This window comes from Plecotus auritus (assembly GCF_963455305.1).
Source record: "Plecotus auritus genome assembly, chromosome: 3".
Taxonomy (NCBI): Eukaryota; Metazoa; Chordata; class Mammalia; order Chiroptera; family Vespertilionidae; genus Plecotus; species Plecotus auritus.
In genome coordinates this window covers 227,459,338-227,475,157 of record NC_137772.1, presented here as the reverse complement: position 1 = coordinate 227,475,157, position 15,820 = coordinate 227,459,338, and the positions used below count along the sequence as shown (strand labels likewise).

The window sequence follows — 15,820 nt, the reverse complement described above, 5'->3', positions numbered from 1 at the left end:
CTGTGCTCACTGCTATCGGGAAGTCTGTTTCTAGGTCCCTTCTGTGGACGGAGGTAGGCAGGCCAGGGTGCTGTGCGCGAACGAGAAATGGTGTGTGCCGACACCTCCAATCCCACCAGCACATGGGCTGTGTTTGTCTCCCCCAGTCCACACCTGTCCCGCTCCCCCCGTGAGACCCTGACCCCAGCAATAGCAGGCGTTTGCTGGGCAGGGTAACCGGCTTTGGAATCGCTTGGCCATATGACTACGGAAACAAACCCGTGGAACAGAGCTCAGCCCTTTGCAACCCTCCCTCTGGTACCCAAGGCTGGGGTTCAAGGTCAAACACTGTCCGTGGATTAGTGCCCTGGGTGGTGGTGAGCTTTTCACTTTATCGTGGGTTCACGCTTTGCGTTTGCTTTGGTCTTGGGGTCTGACTTCCCATTTTTTCAGTCAGTCGGCCGTGGCCAAGGTCTGCAGGGATGCCGTTCCCTCCGTTTCTTGTCATTAATGCCCTGGTTTCCTGGGCTTCTGTGAAGGTAAGCAAAACCTCCCTTTCTCAACGCAGGGTGGCATTCTGCACCTGCTCTCCTGGAGCACCTGGACTCACTCTGCCTGTCCCTGGGGGGGCCTGTGTGATGGAGACACACCGTCACCCTGTGTATGTGGACGCCCATTTCTTCCACCTCCTATGTGGGCATTTAGGTGGTTGCCAATATTTTCAAACTTCCAATGATGCTGCTTCAACTACCCACATGTATCTGCACTTTCACGTGGTTTAAGGGGCGTCTCGAGGTGAGCTCCTGGAGGTGAGGTGCTGGGTCGTGGTCAGTGCGGGGTAGCTTGGCTCAGTCTCGGCAGATCCTCTTCACGGAGCAGCCTGAGCCTGAAAGGGCCGATGACGCCTCATCGAGCTGCCAGTCTGAGGTGAGGGGTGCTGTCTCACAACAGACATGCTCTTCCTTCCCTGGGGGTTGTAGTTGGTATCCTGTAACTTTAAGGGCTCTCTTCTCGGTAAATTGTTCACATCTCTTGTCCATTCTCCTCTGGATTTTGGGTCATTTTCCTTTCACGTTCTACAATTCTTCAGTTAGTAGGTGTTCACCCATTACAATGTACGTGGAAGTTATCTCCCCGTTTGTCTTTTGACTGCGGATGTTCTCAGCTTGAGGTTTTCATGTTTGAGTCTTTTTTCCGGCATCATCGTCGGGAGGCACCCCCACTGGAGTTCGGCCTCATCTTGTCTCCTTGCTTCTGTAGATTCTTTTTCACGTGTACGCTCACTCGTTTGGGTTTGGATTTTGTGCGGTGAGGAGTAGGGCGAATTTTACCTTTTCCACATGGTGTGTACTTACTAAAGGTCCGTCTTTGCCTCAAAGATTTGAAGTCAGAACCTGAACTACATTAAGATTTGACAATCCTATATAATAAAAGCCTAATATGCTAAGTGTCTGGTTGTCCATTCAACCAATCAAAACATAATATGCTAATGTTATGCTAAGGCTGCTCAACCGCTCGCTATGACATGCACCGACCACCAGGGGACAGTCGACCAGTCACTATGATGTGCACTGACCACCAGGGAGCAGATGCTCCGACTGGTAAGTTAGCTTGCTGCTGAGGTCCAGCTGATCAGGACTGAGTGAGACGGGCCGGACATGCCCTGGAGCCCTCCCGCAGTCCCTCCCCGACTGGCCAAACTCCTGTGTCCCTCCCCGGCACCGATGGGGTCCCTCGGCCTGGTCTGCACCCACTCGCAATCTGGGACCCCTCGGGGGATGTCAGAAAGCCAGTCTGAGCCCAATCCCACAGGCCAGGCCGAGGGACCCACTGGTGCACGGATTCATGTACCATGCCTCTAGTTACAAGCAAAACTCCTTTAATATCCGTGTGCCGGTTTTTGTGTGCAGTCAGAGTCCAGTTCCTTTGGGTAAATACCAAGGAACATGATTGCTGATTATAAGTGAAAACGCGTTTAGTTCTGTAAGAGACTGTCTCGCAGAGCGGACGGGCCGCGTCACATTCCCGCCAGCAGTGAGTGATCCTGCTGCTCCACGTCCTCACCGGCATCTGCTGTTGTCAGCGTTTGCTCCTCTCTCCAATCTCTGTTTGGTGCCTTGTTTTTTCCTGAAAGCCAGACAAGATACACCAAGTGGAAGGAGCGGATGTAAATAGATCTTAGTGACATGGTGGTGAGGTGGGGGGAGGGGAATGCTGTCTGGTCCTAAGGTTTTTTTTTTTTTATTTATTGATAATGGAGAGAAGGAAAAGAGAGGGAGAATGAAATATTGATTTGTTCCACTTATTTATTCATTCACTGGTTGCTTCCTGTATGTGCCCTGCCGGAGATCAAATCCACAACCTTGGCATTCTAACCTTTATCATCCTAAGAAAAAGCCAGCGTGCTCCATCAGTAGAAAAATGGGAAGTTTAATTTCAGGAACTGAGTTCCCCATTCATAAATATACCAAAACATAGTCAATGCAAAGTGAGATTAATAACAGGTACAGTATTTTGAGGAAACAACTTTTCTAAAATGACACAGCCAAATGAGTGACTTATTTCACCCAGAATATTTATTTGGTGTGAAATAAGAAAATGAACCTTTTCTAGATGTTGAAGCAAAAATTCTGAAGACATATTATTGTTAAAAGAATCTGACAACTGACACTTCATTGCGATGTCCCTGGGATTCTAAAATACCCGTGATAGCTGAATCTTCTGTATTATAAGAAAAATCTAAACACCTATGGCTATTCTTACAACTATAACATAACATTCTTCCCTGTTAATAAACCACCTCTTCTACAAAAAATTTTACACGTAATTTGATCAAACTGGGGGGCACTACACACATTTCAAAAGACAGCTTCAAAGTGTAGACACTAAGAGGCTTGGAGGTTCAATCACTAGAACTGCTATAAACGTGTCATGTGGTCCACTGGCAGGACAACAGGCAGCAAAGATGTTATAAATAATCAGGATGTCCCCGAGTTAACACCATGTGTAACCTCAACACAAAAACAGAACGAGGGAAGTTCTCCTTACCAGCCAATGTAACTGACATTCCATGATACTTCTGTTTAGTTTAGTCTTCAAATGCCACATCTCTGTTGTAGCGAACTGTATCTTCCAGAATATTCTCTGCATTCCTCACATACCTATAGGGTTGCAGGTAAAAACCACTCAGTCAGAATGGCTTCTACCCCACCTACTTCCAGATTTTATTTGACAGCCACAAAGGCTGTTTTGTTGCCACTAAAGCAATGTTTAACTAAAATACAGTACCTGATTTGTTTTTACATAATTGAATATAAAGACTACAGAATAAAATTGTTTACCTCTACTCTGTCTTCTAGTAAAATGAGTTACTAACTCTGCTTTTTATTTTGGTAGTTAATTAGAGCTGAGGACGGTGAAACAAGGAAGGGTTTGGAGAAGGAGCAGCAGGAAGAGACTGGGTGGGGCTGCGGTGGTTCACTGGGAAGTGAGAGAAAGGTGGTGGCCGTGGAGACAGGCTCAGGGTGCCAACCTGGGTTCACCGCGGCTGCCCACCACTCTCCTCCTTAGAAGTCTCATGGGGCCCCTTAGAGTTTAGGAGATGCACACCTGAGAGGGATGAAGAGGGAGAAGGGAAAGGCATGGGAGTGCTCCCAGGAGAAGAAAAAGGTTTTTAAAAAACTTTATAGTAATGGGTTAAAACCTAATCATCCTGTTTCATAATTGACAAGACAGGCTATTTCCAGTGGCTTCGAAAAAAACACACCACGGTACCTGGCTTGAAGGACTAGGAGTAAGGCACATATAGACGTTACGGTGAGACTGCAAGAGAAACTCAGTGTGGACCTGAGAGTGCCTGGTCTGATGTCCTCCACCTGCAGCCTGGCGGCTCCATTGGGATTTCAATACTGAAAATATATTAATGGAAGATTCACTTTCAAAAAGATAAGTTTCTCAAAATGTTCCATCATGAGCCTGGACTGGCCAAAGCTACCGTTCTCGGTGGGTGTGCTGAACAGCCTTTCTGAAGGGACAGCACTCGGGGGACAAGCCAAAAACCTGACGGCCAAGGCGGAGAGTCCTGGCCAGGCAGACTTCTTGAGGTTCCAGTAGGTGAGTGGGTCACAGCTGTGGTCAAGCACCTCCTCCTCCAGGTAAGACAGCACCATGGCCTCAGGAACCTTCCTCTTTTCTCTTGGGCCTTTCTTTTTTATCTTGGCCATGAGTGACCACAGGCTCTCGTCCCCACTGCAGTCTCTCGAAGGGGAGCCTGGAGCACACCCATTGGAGACAGGTATGTCCTCTGAGGTAGAATTCAGCATTTCTAGTTCCCTGATTAAATCCTGCTTGTACTGCTCCGCCTCCTCCTCGGAGAACAGGGAGGCTTTGTAACGAGGGTCCAACAGTGTAGCAAAGATGTACCTGGGATCGTGGAGGGTGGCGGACAGTCGGCTCACCATGGCTTCCTTCAGAGACTTCAGCATGGTGTCGATGCCCATGGTCTCCTCAAACAGCATCTCGATTTTTCTGTTCAGAATGTGGATCATGGGGATGACCTGGCTGAGGGTAGACATGTGGCTGCTCATCTCCCGACTCGCAGCGTCAAAGGGCTTCAGCGCGTGACACACAGACTTCATGACCTCCCACTGGTCGCCACTGATGAGTTCTCTGAAGTTACACTCGATGGACATCTCGTTAATTGCTCTCTTCTGCTCAATGAGCCGCTCGAGCATATGAAACGACGTGTTCCATTTGGACGGGACGTCCTGAATAAGATGGTGGGGCGGCAGTTCATACTCCTTCTGCAGCTCTGCCAGTTTCTCTTTGGCTGCATGTGAGCGCAGCACCCGCTCACATATCTTCCGAGCAATGCTGAGTAAATTCTGCACCATTCTCTGGCTCTTAATGGCCTCGTGGACAATGAGGTTCACCGTGTGACTGAAGCACTGCACGCTGGAGTGCTCCCCTTCATTCAGCGTCTTGCCTATGCTGGGATTGTCAGTCACTGTGATGCCAACCTGGAGGCCAGTGGATGTCACCCAGGCCTCCCACCAACATTCCAGCTGCTTCTGAATGCTGTTGCCGCTATAGTCGCAGTCAATCTGTGACACGTCTAACAGTGCTGAGCAGTGGTGGTCCTCACAGTGAGGTCGGACCGATGACTCGAAGGTGACCCAGTGAGCAGTGAGTGTCAGGTACTCCCGGGTCTGGTTACTCATCCATATTCCAGACGTGAAGTGGACCACACCACTCTCGGCCTCCTTAAGGTGTGACATGATGATCTGTTTCACATTATCGTACATCCCGGGGATAGCTGTCCTGGAAAAGTAGGAAGGGGAGGGCAAAGAGTACTGAGGTTTCAAGTATTCGAGCAGCCGGTTAAAGCCAACATTATCAACAAAAGAATATGGCTGAAGGTCAAGTGCAATCATTTCAGCTATGAGACTTGTTATCTTTTTGGCAACTGGATGAGAATCATAAAACTTCTCATCAGTGTCGTCAAAGGAGGAAGCTCCTGACAATTCTGCGCTCAGGGGCACGCCGACGCCTGGAGAAGACGGCAGCATGGTCTTGGGGACGTCGGTCTTCAGCACGCTGCCGTGGAACCTTTGCAAATGCCTCAGGAGACAGCTGGTGCCCAGGTTCGTCGGCTTCTTGCCCCTGCTTATCGTCCGGCCACAGTGCAAGCACACGACTTTAGTGGGGTCTGCAGAGCAGACAGAAAAGTGATTCCACAGCTTGGAGGTCTTTTTGCTGTGAACGGGAAATAGAACTGGACTGCTTTTGGTGACCACTGTTGGAAGGTCACTTAATTTGGAGGAAGTTTCTGTGGATGCCAAGGTGTTGTATGGAGGATTTGCCAAACTAGCCCCCAGGAAGCCCTTTTGGTTCCCAACAACTTCTGGGTGGCGCCTGTAGAGATGTCTCATCAAACAGCTGGTGCCCACGTCACCCTTCTTTCCTCGACTGATGACACAGCCGCAGTGTCTGCACACCGCCTTCAGACTGTCCATGGGGGCGAGGGAAAAGTGATGCCAGACCTCCGACTTCAGTCTCTTCATCACCTTTTGGTTCTGTTGGAATACAGCACCAGACTCGACCACGTGCGGGCTCGACCCAGCACCCTGCTGCTTCTCAGGGGAGGACACCAACGAGGCCTCGCCCACATCATCAGAGGATGACAACACTGATGCATCTTCCATCGGCGAATCCCCAGGCTTCAGACGTGCTTGCAGGTGCTCAGTCAGCTGGTCAGGGGAGGAGGACACCGAGGGGAACTCTTGTTCTTCGTTGCCTGGTGATGAGGACATAGGGCTTGGATTTCCCTCCTGAGGTGTGAGGGTGGGCAGCAAAGTGGTGGGTGCAGAGTAGGGTGGAGTAATAGCTGCACCCCCGCTCTTCTCCTGCAGCACGATGGCACGGTGTGCCCGCCACATGTGCCGGATGAGGCAGCTGGTACCCAGGTCCTTCCCGTTTTTCCCTCTGCTGAACTCACTCATGCAGTGAATGCACACGGCCTTGGAGCTGTCCAGAGGTGACAGGTAGAAGTGCTTCCAGACCGCAGACCACCTTCGGGATCCAGACGTACTCTTTGGAAGTGGAAGGCTCTTTTCTGGCCCACTCTCTGCAGAGTCATCATGCTGGGGAGTGGCGAGGGGTTGGGGTGGCTCCAGCAGGGCTTCTTCCTGCCTGTACTTCTCAGAGATGGACACATCAGAGGAGACCTCTTCAGAAGATACGACAGATCCAGATTCCTCTGCCACTTGCTCGGAAGACGGGATCTTGGAGGCTATTTTCTGGACAAGTTTGATGGGTGACAGTACGGTGCCCAGGTCTCCAAGGGGTGTGGGCTGAGGAGGGAACACCAGTGCAGGGGAGGAGAGGGAGGCCAGGGCAGACACACTGCCTTCCTCCTGGATGAGTGCTGTGGGGTGCGCCCTCCTCACGTGCCGCATGAGACAGCTCGTGCTCAGGTCCTTCTCGTTTTTGCCGCGGCTGAACTCTTTCATGCAGTAAACACACACTGCCTTTGTGCTGTCCCGAGGAGAGATGAAGAAATGTTTCCAGGCCGGAGACTTCTTCCTGGAGTTCATGCTGCGGCTGGACAGGAGGCTCTGCGTCACAGCTTCCATGGCAACATCGTACAACGTGCTGCTGTACTGTGAGAACAGGGCCCCGTAGTCGTCCTCGTGGTCGGCAGGGAAACACTTCCCCGGGGGCTTACAGCTGTAGCTTGCTTCTCTGATCTCTGCCTGTTCGTCACCACTGCCAGCTGCTTTCCTGTCCTCTTGTTCAACCTTGAAGTCCCCTCTTTCCAAACTGTGATTCGGAATTCCATCATCTTCCTCTTCTGTTTTAAAATTTATTTTATCGGACACAAAGTCACCATCCCCTTTGGGGGGATGGGTTTCCTGGTTATTCTCCATGACTCACCATAACTGTTCTGGCTGTGTCATCCTGTTGCTATCTCAGGTTGGTAAGAAAATGATCCAAGCGCTCTTTGGTGCCCCCGGACAGACATTATCTTCAGTGTTTTCAAAATAATTCTACCTTTCAGGATGTTCATGAATATGGCTAGTCATACATTAGAAGATGTACCTCAGGAGCACATCATCTCAGGGCGCAGACCACTGCTTTCCAGGAGTTGTATAAAGTACTTCTTGGTGCAGGTGCAAATTCATGCTGTGCAGACCTGCTTGTTGCCTTGGAAACAGGATCGCCACCATCTTGATGGTCCTGCATTATCTACAAAAGATGAAATCAGGTCAAGCACTTAACTGATTTACACATTTCAAACCCTGTAGTGCCAGGGACCTATCAGCCTCAATCTGCATAGAAAAAAAATTCTATAATGATAAATTAACATAGAAAAGCTCATTGTTTGACTTTTTTACAATACACTTAACACAATGAAAATACGCTCAAACTGGAAAATAAGTTAAAAAGTAAAGATAGAAATTTAAATTCTAATTGCCTATTAATAAAGGATTGGGGCAACACAGAAAAACCCTCCATGTCACACAGAGGTTGGTTTGGGCTAGAATTGATGCCTCCATCCGCCAACCAGGTATTGCAGGCTCCTGCTGTCCTATAATCAGCAGAGCTGAGCTCCCTGAAGTCAATCTCACTCCCCTTTGCTCTCAGAAAGGACACCTCCATTAGGAGCTAAGAAGCCTGCAGCTAATCTCTGAAACAACCAATTCACAGACTAAACACTGGATGTCATGCAGACAAGGAGGTCCCTGCTTAAAACTCACCCAATATGTTTAAATCTATGAGTTTATAATACCAAAGTAAAATCAACTGGTCACCTTTGGAGGATGATAGAAAAATGATTCATTATTTTGAAAACGGATGCAGAAGTGAGCATGAAAGTGAGAATTCTCATGGGTGGGGTTTCCCATTCTCAACCTGGCAGTGCTTGATCAGACTTGGTGACTTACCAACATAAAGAGCACCTTTCATTTAATGGTTTTAAATTCTTTTATAACTAAACTAGAGGCCCAGTGCATGGAAATCATGCCCTGGAGCGGGGGTCCCTCAACCTGGCCTGCCCCCTCTCACAGTCCAGAAGCCCTCAGGGGCAGGAGGCAACACATAGATCAGGGGAAGGTGACGCCCCATCACACCTCTGCTGCTGCCACTGCCGGCAGCGCAAGCCTCTGCTGGCCCTGGTTACCTGAGCCTTGAGCAGCCCTGGGCGGCTGGGCAGCTGCCATCTGAGGCTTGCCTGTGACTTGGCTCAGCCCTGGGTGGCTGGGGGGCTGGAGCTGAGGGGACTGGGGGACTCCGGAGGCAGGCCTGGTGGAAGTGGAAGGCTCTTTTCTGGCCTCTCTTGGGCCTGGCCTTGCCGCGCACCTGCCACCCCAGTGGGGCTGAGGGACTGGGCGCTGCCATCTTGTGGCTGTGGGTGCCACCATATTTGAGGGTGGGACAGTCAATTAGCATATCCCCTCATTACTGGCTGTGGGCGCCACCATCTTTGAGGGTGGGACAGTCAATTAGCATAGTCCCTATTTATTAGATAGGATATATAGTATTCAATTTAGAAAAGTCTATTTTTCCATTTTTCATTCAAATTGAAGCACACTAAATAAAAACTACACCAAGATACCAGGTCTCACTGGATCAGACAGGCAAAGAACCCAAAGCTTGACAACCTCTGTCATGAGGCTGTGCAGAGTCCTTGTGGGGTGCACACTGGGACCACACCCACGCAGAGGACCTTGTGTTTACCTATGGACCCAGCAATCCCAGTGCTAGAACCGGACCCTGACCACGGCCCTCACCAAGGACAAAACAACATCTGCCCAAGATTAATCTCCGTGGCATTCCACAGCCAAAGGTCTGAACACCACTCAAACACAATCTCTATGGACTGACGCATTCATAGACACGTTGGAAAAATCAGCAAGACACACAAGTGTAAACGGTACTTGCAACCTGTTATGAAAGACAGGAGGGAAAGCAAGGGCAGCTATAGGTGTGTGCATGCCTACTTATGCAGGATAACGCAGAAATAGAAATGGCTGTCTATAAGCGTGGGAGATCGGGATGGGCCTGAGATTTCTGATCACATCTCGTATAATTTTTATTGTGAGCCATGTAATTATTTTGTACATAAAAATAAAATTTTAAAAATTCCAGCCCTAGCTGGTTTGGCTCAGGGAATAGAGTGTTGGCCTGCGAACTAAAGAGTCCTGGGTTCGATTCTGGTCAAGGGTACATGCCCGGGTTGCAGGCTCGGTCTCCAGTGGGGGGCATGCAGGAAACAGCGAATCAGTGATTCTCTCTCATCATTGATGTTTCTCTCTCTCTCTCTCTCTCTCCCCCCCCCACCTTCCTCTTTGAAATAAAAATATTTTTTTTAAACTCCAAATTCAAACCAAAGAAACCTAATTGTATATCAAAGAGGCAATATAACCACATACAAAAGAATATTCATCAAGGGCTTTAAACCATGGTACTTTAATTATGCATCTTAAGCAGCACAAAGGTGACTCTGAACAGCACAGGTTTGAATTGCTTGGGTCCACTTATAAGTGGACTTTTTCAATAAATACCCGTAGTACTGTTTCTAATCTTTAGTAGTTGTGTTGATGTATGCCATTTTATACAGGGAACCTGAGCATGGGGGCGGGGCGGTTTGGAACTGATCCCCCGTGAATACTAAGGGCCGACTAAGTTTTTGGGGAATCAAACTCCATACGTGGATTTTCAACTGCACAGGGGGTTGGTGTTGATATTCTTGGCACAGCATGAGCTGCTCATGTGCATTAAAGAACAGAGCAGTGTTCACATCCAACATCAGGATTTAACTGGAACTAGTGTCAAATAATCACCTGTCAGGTGGGCTGAATGTCTGAGCTTTCTTCCAACGGAGATGACCTGTGTCCTTTGAAACTATTGGCAGCTCCATAGACTCTCTCTAACTTGTCCTAGAGCTTTTCCTGAGAAAACGTAAATCAGGACAAGCAGACAGAACCTAAGGATTCCGGTCGGCACATTCCTCGTGGACGTCCCAGTGGGAGCCCTCCGAGTCTGCAGCCAAACTCCCAAGCAGATTCCTCTCTCAGGACAACTTTGCTTCGTAACCAAAGTTAACTCGTAATAGAAACCTGGCTCGTTCATGGCACTGAAAAGAAAGTCCTACTAAGTCCTTCCTGGTGGCCCACTTTTATCACCGTGACTGAGACAACATCAACAATTACTATTTCTACAGTAAAAGTCACAAGGATGTCCTTGCTTTAGTTAGCAAACTGGCCTTATTAACGTCTAAAGTGGAAATTTTTAAATGTCCTTTTTCGCCCTGACCGGGTTGGCTCAGTGGATAGAGTGTCGACCTGCGGACTGAAGGGTCCCGGGTTCGATTCCGGTCAAGGGCATGTACCTTGGTGGCGGGCACATCCCCAGTGGGAGGTGTGCAGGAGGCAGCTGATCGATGTTTCTCTCTCATCGATGTTTCCTACTCTCTATCCCTCTCCCTTCCTCTCTGTAACAAATCAATAAAATATATTTAAAAAAAATAAAACTATGCACTGGATCTGATCGGTCAACGTCTAAACAGGTGACCTCCCTTTTTACAAGCACCAGGCGCACCGAGAGCGGCTCCTGTGCCAGCGAGGCGGGCGCCTGTGTCCTGAGATGCCTGAGTCTCCTCTGACCGCCTCAGCTGCTCGGTCCACACAAGTCCGCGGCCCGGGGCGTCCGTCCGGCGGTGGTCTCCGCGCTCGCCCGCTGTCCGGCGGGGCGGGGCGGGGCCGGGCCGGGCCGGGGGCGGGAGGGGCTGCAGGACCGCGGCCCAGTCGGCGGCCCGGGCGGGGTCCAGGCCACGAGAGGCCGCGTCCGCCGGCCCCCACCCCGGCCTCTGCCCGGCGCTGACAAAATCGCGGCAGCGCGGCGCGGCCCGGCCTGTCCCCCGACCCCGGCCTGGCCCCGACCCCGGCCTGGCCCCCGACCCACGGCCCCGACGGCCGTGCTGGGCGCGAACTCGCGGCTGAGGCGGAGCCGGCTCCGTCCGCGCACTCACCGCGGGCGGAGGGCTCGGGCGGAGGGTCCCGCGGTCTGCGGCCTACGGACGCGCGGACGGACGCGTCCCACTCACTGGCCGCGGCTTTGTCGGCCCCCGCGGCCCCGTCGCCGCTCGCCGCTGACCACCAGGCTGCCCTCGACGCCACGAGACGCTGCGCCCCTCCCAGGGCCCCGCGCGGCGAGGGGCGGGGCCTGGGCGGGCCCGGAACGCGCAGGCGCAGTGCGCACCAGTCCGCTGAGTCCCCGCGACTCGCAGACCAGAGGCTCGGGCGGCGGCTGCCGAGAGCGCCCAGGGCGGACTGCGCAGGCGCCGAACTCGCGCGCCGACCCCGCCCCGCGCAGCTCCGCGGAGGGTGGATTCGCACTCCAGTCCCGCCGGGCCGACCGCCCCGAACACGCAGGCGCAGTCCCCAGGCTTCGGCGCCGAGCCCAGGAGAGTCCGGAGAGGTAACTCAGGTGCAGTCGGAGACGCGGGTCCCACGCGGGTCCCACTCCCTAGGCTTCGGGTCCTCAGCGGCAGGGTCCGGAGCCCTGGCGGGGCGGTTGCGCTCTAGGCTCGGCCGGCAGGTGCGTGCAGGTGCGCCCGCCGCGGCGGCCCTTGGGCGTGTTCCCGGCTGCCGGCCCGCACCCAGCCGGCGGGCCTCGGAGCGCCTGAGCCTTGGGGACGCGACGCCCACCCGCGGGAGACCTGCCCCGCGTGCCCTCCGCCGGGTGACGCAGCGCCCGGAGGCCGGCTCACCTGCAAACGGCGCCCAGTGGCCTGCTGCTTGCACCGGAGCTCCGAGGGCCGTGGCAGCCACGTGCTGGGCGCCCTTAAGCCTTCCCATCGGAGGCGAGACGGTGCTCCCACGCGCGGCCTCGTCCCCTGGACGTGCGATGGACCACCCCCAGGGCACGGTTCTCTGCAGGCCAGAGACGTTCTCCAGGCCGAACGCGGTTCAGAGACCCGTTTGGGGCCTCCCTGTTTTGGACTCCAGCGTAGGTTGTATGAAATGGGGTACATGAAGGAAAAAAGAAAACGGGATCAATGTGTTCACCTTACAGGTATCAATGTAATTAGCAGTCGTTGACTCAACGATGACTTGGCCTAGTTTTGTAAAGTGAGGTCACGCGCCCTCCTTGGCTCTCATCCCCACCCACCCACAGCCTGTACAACACCCTCCTCTGCACCCCCTTAGCCCACTCATGCGCCTCCCTCCAACCTCGGGAGCCTTGCGTCCATGACCCAGCCGGGCCCGCAAGGACTTGGCACCTTCTCACACCCTGGATAACGGACTTACTCCCATAGCTCAGTGGCAGAGTTCTGTTATAAAAATTGTAAAAATTCTTCGGTCAGCGGGGTGTCCGCCCGTTATTACAGTGTATGTTGAAGTAATGTCCCCATTTGCCTTCTGATTGCGGGGGGTTCTCAACGGGAGGTTTTCATGTTTGTGAGTCCTTCCCCGCAGCAGAGCTGGGAGGCACCCCCACCGGAGTTCAGCCTCGTGTTTTCTCGCGGTGCCTCGGTCGTTTCTTCTTCCCGTGCAGACCTCTCCCTGGTTTGGGGTTTTGTTTGGGTACAGTGCAAGGAGTTGGGGCTAATTTTTTCTTTCCCGCGTGGCTGTGTGCAGGTTTTTGTGTGCACGGAAGCGTCCAGTTCCTTTGGATGGATCCCAAGGGGCATGATGGCCGATTTTGTAAGGTGAGAGAGAATGCGTTTAGTTTTGTAAGAAATGTCTCCAAGGTGTGTGACAAGAAATCAATCGATCACGTGGTTCCTTGTAAGTAACTCGTCACTCTTTTGATGCTTTCAGGAATCTGTCTTTTGATAATTTGATTATATAATGTGTCTCAATGTGGTTCTTTTTGAGATCACCTTCCTTTGATGCTCCCTGAGCTTCTGGGATATATATATTTTTAATATATTTTTGAACTCAGAGAGGAAGGGAGAGGGAGAGAAACACCCATGATGAGAGAGAATCATTGATTGGCTGCCTCCTGCACAACCCCTGCTGGGGATCGAGCCCTCAACCCAAGCATGTGCCCTTGATGGGAATCGAACCCGGGACCCTTCAGTCCCCAGGCTGATGCTCTGTCCACTGAGCCAAACCGGCTAGGGCTAGGATATTTTTATTAATGTATTTCATCAAGTTTGGGAAGTTTTGATTATTATCTGCTCATATATTCTCTCTGCCACTTTCTTGCTCCCTTCTTCTCTGGCATTCCCACAATGCGTATGTTGGTTTGCTTCTTGTTGTGCCAACAGGTCTCTAAGGCTCTATTTACTTTCCTTTCATCTTTTTTCTTTCTGTTTCTTAGATGCAGTAATTTCAGTTGTCCCTATCTGCACGTTTGCTGATCATTTCTTCTTTCTACTTGATTCTGCCTTTTAATTCCTCTAGTGGATTTTCCATTTCAGGTATTCTTTTCAGGTCCAAATTTCTTTTTGTTTCTTTTTAGGTTTTTATTGACATTTTCATTTCATTTATACATCATTTTCAATTTTTTTTCCATATCTTCCTTTTGTTCTTTAAGCATCTTTAAGATGGTTGTTTTAAAGTCTTTGTCTAATAGGTCTGCCATCATGTCTTTTTTCGAGAACAGTTCCTGTTGATTTATTTTTTTCTGTGAATGGGCCATATTTTCCTGTTTCTTTGTATGCATTGGGAATACGTGTTGAAAATGGACATTTGAATGTAATAATGTGATAACTCTGAAAATCAGATTCTTCCCCCTCCCCAGAGTTTGCTTTTTGTTAGTATTTTTATATTGTTATTATAGGCCATCTCTGTGTGTGGAGGATCAGACTGAAGCATAAACTTAATATCTTCCTATGTCTTTTCTGTGTCTCTCCTTGGGGATACTTATTGTTTTCTATTTTCCCCCATATATGCAGTGAGTTTTGAATACCTGGCTCCTGAACGGAGAAAAGAGGTAGGTAGAGATGGGGGGTAGAAGTGTGGGTAATAGTGCAACATCCGAAGTCCCCTGGAAAGCACTTCAGTGGAGGGGGAGGGGCAGGACATGGCTGCCTTGTCTGCACCTCCATAATCAGAAGCAGTGGTTTGCACAGATCCCTGGCATTTGGAGGGCACGGTCATTTTTGCCCACCCCTGGCACCTCACATGCCGTGTGTGAGCTACTCCGGGAACACATACACAGCTGCCTGGCTGGGTATGGTGGGTGGGTGGGTAGCTGCTACTCTGCTAAGAGCTCACATTGACCAAAACTAACTGCCATTCACCCTCCAGGTCTTCCCCTGGAAGCTGTGAGCCTTTATATTCAACAGAGCTCCCAAATATACAGCACAAGGGCCCCGTCGGCTTTTGCTCCCCGTCCTGTCCTGCACACCTGTCATGCTGTTGTCTGTCCATCTCAGTCTGCCTTTACTTTAAACCCTAAATGATACCACTGTTTTAAACAGCCAATACTCATTTTTTAAAAAAATATGTTTTTATTGATTTCAGAGAGGAAGGGAGAGGGAGAGAAAGAAATTTCAATGATGAGAAGGAATCATGGATCAGCTGCCTCCTGCACGCCCCCCCTCCCCCCCGCCTGGGGATTGAGCCCGCAACCTGGGCATGTGCCCTTGACCAAGAATCGAACCTGGGATCCTTCAGTCCACAGGCTGACGCTCTATCCACTGAGCCACACCGGTCAGGGCAGCCAATACTCATTTTGATTCCCCATTTCTTACCCTTCCTAGAAATGTCCCTCATTCCTCTGGCAACATCACGTGTCCATCTGGAATGGTTCCTCTTCTGCGGGGAACATACCCTTCAGGAGATATTGCAGGGAAGGTCTGCTGGTGACATACCCTTTCTGTTTTTTTTTTTTTTGTCTGAAACTTCATTTCACAATCATTTTTGAAGTATCTGTGCTGGGCATGTGAGTCTGGGTTGGCATTACAGATGCCATTCCATTGCTCTAAGTTTCATTATTTTCTACTTCTTTTGGTTAATCCTCACCTTAGGATATTTTTTCCATTTTTTTTTAAGAGTGTGAAAGGCGATTCAGGGAGAGAAACATTGATGATGTGAGACACATCAATTGGTTGCCTCCTGCACACACCCTAACTGGGGCCAGAGAAAGAACCTACAACCCAGTTATGTGTTCTTGGTCGGAAATCAAACCCATGACCCTTTGGTGTGTGGGCCAACACTCTACCTCTGAGCCACACTGGCCAGGGCTAACTTTCATTGTTTCTGTGAAAAAGAAAAAAAAAAAAAGGGCGCTGCCAGTTGAGTTGTTGCTCTGAAGTGTCCTGGCTTCCAATCCAGCGATCTCCCCGTCTAACTTGTATTAGGTGCATCTTTTCAATTCTTAATTG

The 15,820-nt window shown here is 50.7% G+C and overlaps 1 protein-coding gene across 1 annotated transcript; it reads right to left on the bottom strand.

Moving 5' to 3' along the window:
* Positions 1 to 2,389: 2,389 nt before the first annotated feature.
* LOC308244983 (zinc finger BED domain-containing protein 4-like) lies at positions 2,390 to 11,674 on the bottom strand. Its single transcript, XM_080661447.1, has 3 exons — positions 11,510 to 11,674; positions 3,754 to 7,725; positions 2,390 to 3,140 (listed from the first exon to the last, which is right to left on the bottom strand). The coding sequence occupies exon 2, from the start codon at positions 7,404 to 7,406 to the stop codon at positions 3,882 to 3,884; it is 3,525 nt and encodes a 1,174-aa protein (XP_080517573.1). The 5' UTR covers positions 7,407 to 7,725; positions 11,510 to 11,674; the 3' UTR covers positions 2,390 to 3,140; positions 3,754 to 3,881.
* Positions 11,675 to 15,820: the final 4,146 nt, after the last annotated feature.